This window comes from Tachypleus tridentatus, chromosome 13 (assembly GCF_004210375.1).
Source record: "Tachypleus tridentatus isolate NWPU-2018 chromosome 13, ASM421037v1, whole genome shotgun sequence".
Lineage (NCBI taxonomy): Eukaryota > Metazoa > Arthropoda > Merostomata > Xiphosura > Limulidae > Tachypleus > Tachypleus tridentatus.
In genome coordinates this window covers 91,310,439-91,322,996 of record NC_134837.1, presented here as the reverse complement: position 1 = coordinate 91,322,996, position 12,558 = coordinate 91,310,439, and the positions used below count along the sequence as shown (strand labels likewise).

The 12,558-nt window shown below is 30.6% G+C and overlaps 1 protein-coding gene across 3 annotated transcripts in view; it reads right to left on the bottom strand.

Moving 5' to 3' along the window:
• The window catches only part of LOC143239989 (uncharacterized), a 53,506-nt gene that overhangs the window by 12,157 nt on the left and 28,791 nt on the right, over positions 1 to 12,558 (bottom strand). For all 3 annotated transcript variants that reach the window (XM_076481722.1, XM_076481724.1, XM_076481723.1), the window contains 4 exons: positions 4,254 to 4,405; positions 3,318 to 3,383; positions 2,483 to 2,602; positions 1,891 to 2,023 (listed from right to left, as the gene is read on the bottom strand). In XM_076481722.1, coding sequence (XP_076337837.1) covers positions 1,891 to 2,023; positions 2,483 to 2,602; positions 3,318 to 3,383; positions 4,254 to 4,405 — 471 coding nt within the window. The remainder of the gene's footprint in view (positions 1 to 1,890; positions 2,024 to 2,482; positions 2,603 to 3,317; positions 3,384 to 4,253; positions 4,406 to 12,558) is intronic.

Genomic DNA, 12,558 nt, shown 5'->3' with positions numbered 1-12,558 from the left:
AAGTGTGTATTGATGGAATTAGAACTACAACTTTAATAGTGAATGCTTTACATGAAATGAAGTTTTCATCATTAGTTGAAAGCTCTCTGACCTTACTTATACTGCTGCTTTACAATAAAATACCTCAATGATTGTCTGAAATTCTAATTCACTAATAAACATTACGTCCATTGAAATAAAGCATGCACATACTGACATTTAGATAGTAAGGTGTGCACATGCATTTTCAGGACAGGTAACACTATTGATAAATAACCTGTTAAAATTTAGCTGTTCTGTTCAAGATAAGATTGTGTTGACAGTGGAGACTCCTCACTTCTAAATTTAATAATATTTTGCTAACTAGTAGCAGTATGTTTCAGAATTAAGTCAGTACCAGTGTGCTACTAGCAACATTATGTCTTCAGATTAAGTCACTACCAATATGCTATTAGCAACAGTGCACTTTAGAATTAACTCATTACTTAATATGTTGCTACAGCAATATGTTTTAGAATGACTAAAACACAGAGTATTTTTAAAAATTCTAAATCTGTCATAGACATTTACCATGCCTTCCAGTCAAACTTACTACTAACCAAATAATTTGAACAGTTGCTAGTAATACACTTTTAAAATGAATGCCTTATGACAGGTTCATCTTTTTGTAAAAATAAAACATACACTTCATAACTTGGGCTGTTCATGTTGAATGATTAGTTCCAATCAACATTCATTAACTGAAGTGGTGATAACATTGGTGAACACCATCAAATGGTTATTGCACTTGTTTATTTAAGATATCTTCAACAATAAATAATGTAATTCTTCTCTAAATGCAGTGCCAAACAATGAGCTGTGATAGACTCAACTACTAATGCTAAAAATTCAGTATATTTATCTACTTATAGTTCAAATTAATGTCAATTTCATCACAGTTCTAGATAGGATTTGTGAACTTGCTTATTTTTAGTAACATCTTCAGACTGCTATTTTCTGACTAGGGCATGAAAGTGGCAGTTTGCCCTACAGTAATGCTAACTTCTTATGACAGAATGAAAAAAAAGAAATAAATTTAAATGTTTTTTGTTTTTTTAAGTGTATGTTTTGCAGCTATGGCTTAGAGAAAGGTATCAACTAACACTATTTGTAAAGAACTATTCAATAATATTTACTGACATCTATTAAATATATAAAATATTATTAATTCTCATACAAAAAACAAAACAAAACTTTAGTAACTATCTTAAAATGTGGTTGGTATCCTTTTATGTTTATATTTAAGGATACTTACAAAGTTGAATACATTGAACATACATAAAGACAAAAATAATCTTAGGAGAAAGTTGTATTGATAATTGGTTACAATTACCAAAATTTAAAAAAACAAACTATAGCAGCACTAAGGCTTTCAAAGAATCAAAAAGTAGTACAGCTTTGTTCAAACTTTCACAGCTACAGCCATTATAAACATGTTATTCAAATTACACAACTACATATTATAAATATTTTGTTCAAATTTCTACAGTTATAGGAATTATAAACATTTATTTAAAATTCTATAGCTCCAGGACTTACATATTTTGTTCAAGACTTCACACTGTTGAAGTTTATTAATTTAAACTTTGGTTATAAATTCCAGCTTTTGAATAAAAAGAATAATTAAGAATAATGATATTAAACTTTAAATTCAATGTTTTCTGGTAAAGAGGATGAGACCATACAATGACTAAATCACAAAAAGACATGTTTATTTCAGAGGATTTCTAAATATATTATACAATGTCATGCCTACACTATGAGTTAGGGTGCTTATGGTTAATAGTTTGCCAAATTCAGTATCTCACAAAAGAATAAAACAAATAACTGTTTGAGGAAGTTGGTGATTTGCAATTTAATTTAGTTTCATACCAGACTTTTTCTTTGGTTCATAATAATCCCCTTCTGATATCTGCCTGACAAGTCGTTTGAAGTTGCTTCCGTCAAAAGGCATGGCTCCATAAACCAAAGTATAGAGAAGAACTCCCATGCTCCAACAATCAACCTACAGAAAAACAGTTTACAAGTACCAATATACAGTTTACTTAATTTATGTAGTTTAATTTAGTAATTGAACTATATTAAAATTGAGGTAAACTTACTAACAAACAATTTTCTGCAATGGTAATTTCAAATTGCATATTTTTATGAATTTACTTCAAATCAATCAACAATTCTAAGTTGTCCTAAACAACAATTAATTATGTGTAATAAGCCACAACAACAGATATTATATAAGTAAACATAAACATTGCTACTTATAAGTAGCCAACTAGTGTAGGTTTTATTCAATTAGATAAAACATATAAGGTAATGTTAAGTTAAATTATTATTTAACACAGTATTATCCAACATTAATTGAAAGATACACATGATTACAAGCCTTAATCTTATAAATTAATTTAGGAGTTGTTTTTTCACATGTATATTTTCTCAGAGTCATTTAGACTTTTCTTTAGGTTACCTCAGATCCATAATAAGGTGTGCCTTTGACAATTTCTGGAGAAGCATACAGAGGACTACCACAAAAAGTGTTCAACAGGTGACGTTCATCAAAAACATTGGATAAACCAAAGTCAGCAATCTAGAGATAATGAGAAATTTGAAAAAAAATAGACAAAAAGATTTAAATGAAAAAAACATTTTATCAGAGACTAATGTTTCAATATTTGTTTGTTTCTGTATAACAGCCAGATCAATAAATTTTAATTACAAGTTTTGACAACTTGATGGCAGTTAAGAAACAATAAAGGAATGAAATACATTTTGCATTACAATCTTTCCAGAACTCAAAATGAACCTGAAAATTGTCCACAAGAGAACTTAAGTGTCTCTCCACATACCAAAGTAATAACAAACAGCTTGCACCATTAATTTAAACTTAATAATAAATACTTTAACACAACATAGTTATGAAAATGTATTAATTAATATATTAAAATATATTGTTTAAAAAACTGCGTAACACTAAACACATTCAAATATACAGGAAATTTAGTGAAATCTTAAATTACTTTACTACACTGGATTGATTTATATGTATATAAAGGTAGTCTTGTGTTCTGACTCTCACTCATACACGGTCTATAGTTCACAACCTGGATTTTTTTTCCTCTAAAATGTTTTTGCTTAACATATTCACGATAAGAAAATTGCTATAATTACCACTAAAATTAAAGATTACCTTAAAATGTATCAATTTTTCTTGATAGTAATGAGTTTTGGTATATCAGCTATAGCTAGTAAATATCTAATAACTTGTGTATTTGAAAAAATCTAAAAATATTATAACACTGTACCTTTGCATTTCCTTTTTCATCTAGTAAAACATTTTCTAGCTTTAAATCTCTGTGACAGATTTTACTCTGAAACAAAGAAAAAAATCAAATTAAATAAGCTTAACACCAGTTATGTAGTAGTACATCAAACAACTAATCAAATAAAACACATATTTAGTTCTAACTCTAACTATTTAACTCAAATATTAGTCTATTAAAGATCAGATTTTACTATGAAATGAAAAGAATGACCATAATAGGGAAGCCTAACAACAATTATTAATATAAATGATAAAATACAATAATCCCAAATATGGTCCCAGTTTTAAAGATTTAGAATAAATATATGTCTACTAGAAGTTACTTCATCAAAGAAGGCACAATAAACAATATACTTTAATTATACCTCTTAAAAGTCATTAAAAATGTTCACAGTATGTTTATGCAAAACACTACTCTAGCTTTCTTTAAATATTTTTAGAAGTACTACTATTAATGAATTTAACTAGAGAACCTAAAGTTCTGTAACGTCACTGACAAACTTGGAATCACTTAAAAGTTATGGCATCATACTAGCCCTAACTCATTACAAATTACTTCTGATCAACAACTTTGAAAAAAAAAAAAAAAAAACACTTTATTCTTTGCTGTAGTCTACATTTTAGCCAATAAATCTTAGTAAATTTGTTGAATACCTGTTTAAGAAATTATAATATATTCAATAGAAAAGATGAAATTATAAAAATTAAAAACCAGTAGACTTTCCATCAAGTTCATAAAAAAACTACAATTTATTTACTGCAATCTTATAATATCTCATTTGATTTAGAAGGATCTTAAAATAAATAAAACTAAACATATAATCTCAATTACTCAGGATATATTGATGACACAAATTCACCTTAATAAATAAAGAAACACATACAGAGCTGTCTTGAAATATACTATTTAACTCACTTTATGACAGTAGTACACAGCAGTGGCAACCTGGCGAAATATTCGGCGAGCTTCTGAATCAGAAAGGACTTTTTTCTCACTGAGAAAATCATACAGTTCTCCTCCACTTGCATATTGCATGACTAGGACTATTTTATCCTTGTTTTCAAACACTAAAACGAAAAAAGCAGTTGATGTAATTAAATCAGCTCACATAAAGTGCCTATGTCACTATAGCAGATAACAAATAGTAACAAAGTAACCGTATTATTAGAGCAACTACTAAACAGTAACAAAATAGTCCACATCATTAGAATGTTTAATGAATAGTAATAAAGTGATTCACATAACTAAATTACCTATAAACAGTTACAATGTGGTCTAAATTACTAAACGAGTTAACAAACAATAACAAAGTGGTTCACATCACTAAAGCAGTTAACATATATGACTTAAAGACAAAAACTGACCTGTTGGTCCATCTGTGCCACCGCATCCACTAATCTAAACTACATAAATAAGACCCTCAAAGCAAGTCGAATATCATCTCTTTAAACTTATATTCAAAATTTCTGTTGATACAATCTAAAATCCTATTTGGCCTACAACTAGCAACAATACATTGCTTAGATGGCTTAAGAGATTAATGAACCAAAAGACCAAGGTCTTTTTCTGTTAAAGTTATTCTCATAAAATTTATACTCATAATTCAAATTGTGATATCTCACATGCATAGCATTGCACTTATTTAAAAAAATGTCAAAAAGTTAGTAAGGCATGATTTTCCCTTAGTGAAATTATGCTGATTATCAAATAAAATTTTAAATTTCATTAAATGACTTTACAAAGCATATTTTTTCAGACTTTCAAAAACTTTTCTCTTCAATATTATAAGACTATCAGGTCTACAGTTATTGGGACAATGTTTTCATCTCCATTAAAAAGAGGAGTAACACTAGCCAATTCTCAATCATAGAGCACCTACCCACTGTTCAAATTTGTTCATTAATTTCATCAGTTTTATCCTGTGGTATGTAATAAATTCCAATTAATTGTCTCCTCCCCTTCTAGCCACTGACAGAAACCCAAACAGATTCAGCCTCCTTCCTACTAGTTTTGATATCCTAAATTTGAACAGGGTTCAACTCCCATTTACATAACAAACCATTTCTCTCCTTCATTTTAGTACTCTATTTCAGTTAAATAATTCATAACTCTGTATTTCAAAGAAATATCAGCATCAAAATTGTGCATGTGTAACAAAGTTAATCCCATTAAATCAAAATCCTGCCCCAGCTAGTATTCTAAATTAATTTGTTTTGTCACATTTCTCTCCTCACAATAGTAACAGTGTAGCCTAGCTTTTAGCCTACTACTTGTGTGCTTTGTTCCTACATTATAACTTTTTCTACATCTTGCTCTTTCTTCATTTAGTTTATTTATTCCAAATCTCATAACTGTCAGTCCTAGTATAAAATTGCCTCACAAATGAGTTAACCCTTGGAAACAAGCCAGGTCTTACCCTATTTAAATGTAAGTCATCCATTCTAAAAACGTTATCTTTTTTCACTGAACTGATCCTACAAAGTTTACCAGCAAAACCCATTCATTGTTGCATATTAACCTACATCTAGTATTCAGTTCTGGTAACCTACTAATAGATTAATACCTACCAATAAGTCTCAATAGTATCTTTGACAGAATTAAGCTATTATGGCTCTTTACTTTAAATGTCTTTATTAATTCCTTGTACTTATCAGTTAGATCATCTGTTAATACAATTTACTGTATCACTTGCTCAGTCAGTTATATCCTCCACTCCTGATCCTTGATAATATAATCTAAACCTTTTCTTCAAATTTGCCCTACAGACTCTCCTATCTACTGCTTTAAAAAAACACACAGAAATCCACCTATAACTATAACCTTCATAAGTTTACCATTTCCATGTCTGTTTTCCATCCCTCCAATAGCTTCTCATCTGCACAAGCTAAATGTTGAAATCTCTTATTTAATATAATCTTCTCATTACAATTATATCCACTACTTTTATCCCTTTAAGTATACAGTGGAACCCCTCTAAAGCAGCCACCTTTTGGACTGAGACAAACTGGCCTGATTAGAGGGGTTCCACTGTACATAATTAGGGATTATATAAACAAAAAAAGGAACTGTGATTGAATGACCGATTTCAAGGGGTGACCGAATGTGAGGGGTGGCCGCTTAGAGGGGTTCCACTGTATATTGTAATACCTAAAAGTAAATACTAGCTGTATCTTTTGCATATAAAAGCTTAACTTCCTTTTCAAATCCTGTGGCATTTCCCACAGTTTACTCATCTCTTATCTAATACCTGCAATGTACTCTGCTTAGAATAGCCTCAAATTTCTTCTTCAACCTGCAAGCTCTATAAACAAATTGCACACTTTCACTCCTTTCTTCCACAAAAGTGCATGAGTCCTGAGTTCCCAAATAAAAACCACAAATATTATACCTATCAACTGTCATGCACACTGTGTGAAACTCGTGCATTTTGAAGATATATAAAGTTGTCACATTTGGCTGCTAAAAGATCTAATGATTATCAGTTTAATTTTTTGTTTTTCATCATATGGTATTAAACAACTAATTACCTTCAAAAAATTGTTACAATGGTCCTAGTATTTTTCTTTAAGTATATACAGCGGGTAGCAAGTATAAAGGACAAGTATAAAATAGATCTGTAGTTGTTACACACGAATATCACATTGAGTAATTTGTTCTATGTTTGCTTGATAATCAACGAAACGAGCCATCACATATAATCACGTGTGTGTTGTCAATCTAGTGAACAAGTGTAAGCAGTATGGTATCGATCCATCAACATCAAAACAACTCACACTGACAAGATATCAAAGTGCTGCAAAGTATAATACTAAGTTCAATCCAGAATGGATAAAGAAATATCCATGCATTGTGTGTGAATCATCCAGTAAAAATAATTTTCAATGCAAATTGTGTAACTGCTCAGCCATCTACAATCACTAGGCTGTGCAGTGTTGAAAAGTACATTAACTCCAACTCTAAACATCTAAAATACATTTTTGGCCAGAACTTCACCCTACAGTACAGCTTTTTAATTTTCTCACTTATGCATGGGCATTACAGGTTTACATTCATAAAACATGCCCACATCACTAAAACAGCTGTAAACAGTAACAAAGAGGTCTACATCACTGAAGTAGCTAACAAATGGTAACATAACATAATGCTTAGGGACAAGAAGGGACCTATTGGTCCACATAGGCTGTCTTATCCTCTAAACCATTGGTTCTTGACCATTTTAATACCAAGGACCCCTCCTAGTATTATTGTTTTCCTCACAGAACCCATATTTTGAAAGATTCTGTCTTCCAAACAAACTGTTTTTTATTAACTAATAATTAAGTTGTTTTCTTTTTTTTTATCAAATAAAAGGCATGTATAATTGAGTGTGCAATTAAAAACAGCAGTGTTAAAAAAACTTCCTCCATTAATTAGATGGTATCACCTTTACAAAGCAGACCCTGGGGTCAGGGAACCCCAGGTTGGGAATCACTGCTTTAAACTAAACTAAAACTATTGAAAAAATAATAAAGCCTCAAATCCAGCCCTTGTAATTCATAAAATTCACTTAAATTTAATGTTTCCACAACATACAAGGTAAATTCATTCCAAAGGCCAACTACCCAATTAGAAAGATACAACTGTCATAGCTCAAGCTGGTTCCTAATCTGCCAAAATTTATATGTGTCCCCTAGTCCTGTCATTCTTACCATTAAGTATGGAAAAAATAATGCATTAATACTATAAATTTCCTTAGTAATTTTAAACACCTCAGTGAGATCCCCTCTAACTCTTCTTTTTTTCAAAAGAAAATAAAGATATCTTAACCTATCCTAGTACAACAACCCCTCCTTCTCCGATATCATTCTAGTAGTTCACCTCTGAACCATTTCCAACAATTTAATGTCCTTTCTAAAGTAAGTATACCATGACTGAACACAATACTTAAAACGTGGCCTAACCAGTGACCTATACAATGAAATATTAACTTCCTTTGAATTACATTTAATATTTTCATAGATACAACCTAAAATCCTATTTGTCCGACAACTGGCAACAGTACACTGCTTGGATGATTTATGAGACTGATCTACCATTACACAAAGATCCTTTTATTTTGTAACATTGTTAAGGTTATTCCCATCCAAATGATACTTATAATTCAAATTATAGTAACTCTGATGCATTAACTTGCATTACAATTAAAACCCACCTGCCAATTATATTCAATTCACAAAATGATTTAAATCTTTCTGTAAATAAGCAGTATCCTTTTTACAGCCAAGCAACACTCAGAACCTTAATATCATTACAAACTTTATGTAATTTACTGACTACTTTTTAATCTACATCATTGAGCTAAATCAAAATGAGCAAAGGTTTTAAGACTGAGCTCTGAGGTACCACACTTTATGACATTAATCCAGTTTGACTGAACGCCAATTATAACAACCCTCTGCTTTCTTCTATTCAGCCACTCTTCTACTTAATTATCTAACTTATCCCTCATACGTATAATCTTTTTACAAGCTTTTTTATGTGGCAATATGCTCGCAAGCTTTCTGAAAATCCAGATATGCCAAATCTACAGTCTTATTCTCATCTGTATAAGCAGTAACCTTTTTAATCCTTAAACAGTAGGAATGTTGTAGGTGGCTGCATCAACTGATGAAGGCTGCCATTGAAGGGTTAAGGTATCTTTTATCAGACTTTCCCAAACTTTTCCCATAAATGATGTAACATTAATAAAAAGGAGTAACATTATCCTACTTTCTATCATCTAGCACTTGCCCACATCACTAAATCATCTACCAAACAATACCAATATGACACATATTATTAAATCAGCTACAAAACAGTTAAAAAAGTGGTCCACATTATTAATGCACTAACTAACAATAACACAATTTGTCCACATCACTAAATCATTTACCAATGCATAACACAGTAGCCTACATCACTAAATAATCTATCAAACAGTATAAACATGGTCCCAATAACTGAATAAGTTATAAAACAGTAATAAAATGGTTCACATCCCCAAAACAGTTACTAGTGAGTAAGACAGCAGTACAAATCACTAAAGCACATACTAAAGAGCAACAAAATGATCCATATCACAAAACCAGATATCAAATAGTAATAAAGAATTCCTCATCACTAAATCAGCTACCAATCAGTAACAAAGTGATCCATGTCACTAAACCAGATATCAAATAGTAATAAAGAATTCCTCATCACTAAATCAGCTACCAATCAGTAACAAAGTGATCCATGTCACTAAACCAGATATCAAATAGTAATAAAGAATTCCTCATCACTAAATCAGCTACCAATCAGTAACAAAGTGATCCATGTCACTAAACCAGATATCAAATAGTAATAAAGAATTCCTCATCACTAAATCAGCTACCAATCAGTAACAAAGTGATCCATGTCACTAAAACAAAAAAAACAGATACTAAACAGTAATAAAGTGGTCCACATAACTAAATTAATACCAGTGATGTCGAGAAAACCCACTTGTAGAGAAATATATATGCAAAAAAACCTTTGTGAACCTAATGATGACCGAAGAAGGTCGAAACGTTGTTCGCTCTTCTATGTAAAATATTTTCTCAACCCAAACGAGCTGTTTTTGCATATATATAAATTAATACCAACTAGTAACAAAGTGGATCACATCACTAAACCAACTATCAAAGTGGTCAAACATCACTAAATCAACTATAAAACAATAAAATAAAGGTTCACTTCCCTGAAGCACTTAATAAACAAAGTACCCAATTTCACTTAAGTGGCTAAAATACAGAAACAAAGTTGCTGCCGTCTTTAATGCAACTAAAAAAAACATAATAGGATTGTTCACATCATTAAAACAGTTAAGAAAAAGTAAAATGGTTCATATCACTAAATCATCTACCAAAAGAGGTCCAAGTTATTAAATCAGTAACTAAATAGTAGAAAAGTGGTCCACATTGCTAAAGTAGTTAAGAAACAGCCAAAGTAACTCACATCATTAAACTAACTAATAAACAGTTATAAAGTGGTCCACATCATTAAATAAGTTATTAAACAGTAAAGTGGCTCACATCACTATCACAGCTAACAAACAATAACAATATGGTCCACATCACTAACTTAGGTAAGAAATGATAGTAAAGTTGCAATATCATTAAGGCAGCTAACAAGCAATAAAAAAGTGCTACACATCACTAAATCAACTAACATAAAAATAGCAAAGTTGCTAACTATTCTAAACAGGTAACAAATAATAACAAAGTTGTAAACACAATTGACGCAGTTGGTAAACATTAACAAAGTGATCCACATCATTAAAGGAGCCAGTAAAAATAATTAATAAAGTGGTTCATATCATTAAATCAGCCAAAAAACAGTAACAGTGTTCTCCATTGCTATAGTACTTAAGGAACAGTAAAATGGTTCATATCACTATAACAGTTATCAAACAATAACAAAGCAGTCAACATCACTAAAGTAGCTAATAAATTCGTCCATATCACTAAATCAGCTAACAATCAATAAGAAAATAGCCCATATTTTAAAAGTGCTAATATACAATAATAAATTAACTAAATCAGCAAAGAGAAGTAACAAAATGGACCATATCACTGAATCAGATATCAAACAGTAACAAAGTGGTCCATATATATATCATATATACACACACACACAGATACATACAGTACAGAAAAAAAAGGATCACATGACTGGAGATTACTTCATAGCTTAGTAAAGTATCTTGGTACCCTGGGATTTTTGTTTAGGAATGAGCTACTTTGTTCAATTAAGACAGCTTCCTTTATTTTGCATTTATTGGTGTTTGGATTTTTGTTTAAAATTAGTGTTCTGTACAGATATACTGAGGTTTTTTTTAGTTGTAATGGTGATAAACATGGTATTGTTTGTATGTATCCAATTTTCTACTGGTTACTCTGATGTAGAATTCTGGCTTATATATGATGTTGCTATTGTGTGATTTTTATGTAATTTTTTTAAATATGATTTTAGTTTTGAGCTAGGTTTTAGGGTGAATTTGAAGTCATACAGAAGTTTATGTTTAATGGCAAGTTTTCTTCAAGTGTTTATTATTTCTGAAGTGATGTCAGAGATAAATGATAAACTGCAGTGTAATGTTATGTTGTTGTTTCATGTATCAGTGTCAATTTTGCTTGTTTGAGGTCTTTGTTCCAGTGGTTGAGTGAAAATGTTTTAAAAGCAGTTGTGATAATTTGTTGGTGTAAATGAAGGAATATGTACATGTAAGTTTGTAAAACCCTTGTATACAAATCAACATTTGCAATAATTATTATTAGACATTGTATTGTTGTTTTTATATTAAAATCTATTTGTGTTAAGAAAGAAAATTGTGGATGTCTATCTTGTTGGCAAATACAATAAATTTGATACACAATGACATTCAACAAACTTCTGAATTAAAATTAAAATTTCTATTAACTTGTAATCTTAATATATAATCTAATAAATCAGAGACTTGTCTGAGATAAATTATAATATGTAACATAACAAATTGGGGGCTCGTGTCTTAGACCTGAATAACAGACAAAATTCATTCTAAATTCAAATCATAATTTGATTTATATTTACCAATGCCTATAAGATTTGATCATGTCTCATTATCAAGGTTTTATTGAATTTCCCTCCCCAAAACAACTAGAAAAATATAACAAAAGTGAACTGCTTGAAATTACCTAGATTTTGGAACTAGAGGTTAAAAAAATCAATGAAAAAAATGATTGAAAAAAGCATGTTGTTGAAATATTAATTAATGATGATCTGTTGTCAGAGGAAGCATTACAGGAATACTTTAGTGTCTCTACTAGCCAATCAGAGTTGAATGATAAAGATTAGTTAGAAATCCAAGTTAAAACTCAAACAATTTGAAATCTTAATACATAATGTAATAGACTGAAGACTCATCTGAGATAAATTATAATATGTAACATGTATAAAACATGTTAAGGTCACAGGAATAGAATGAGCAGCTTCCTGGACTATACAGCCAGTTACTGCTCCTATGCAGTTATCAACAGATGGCAGACAGATGATGGTAGGATCAAGTTCTGAGAGAATAGTGAAAGAGTACCAGATGGCCTGGTCCAACTTCCACTGTGGCACGCAGTTTGGGTGGTTTGAATCATGGCCAGTTTCTTTCAAGATGATGGGAAACTTACATTGCCATGTGGGTCACTCTCCACAT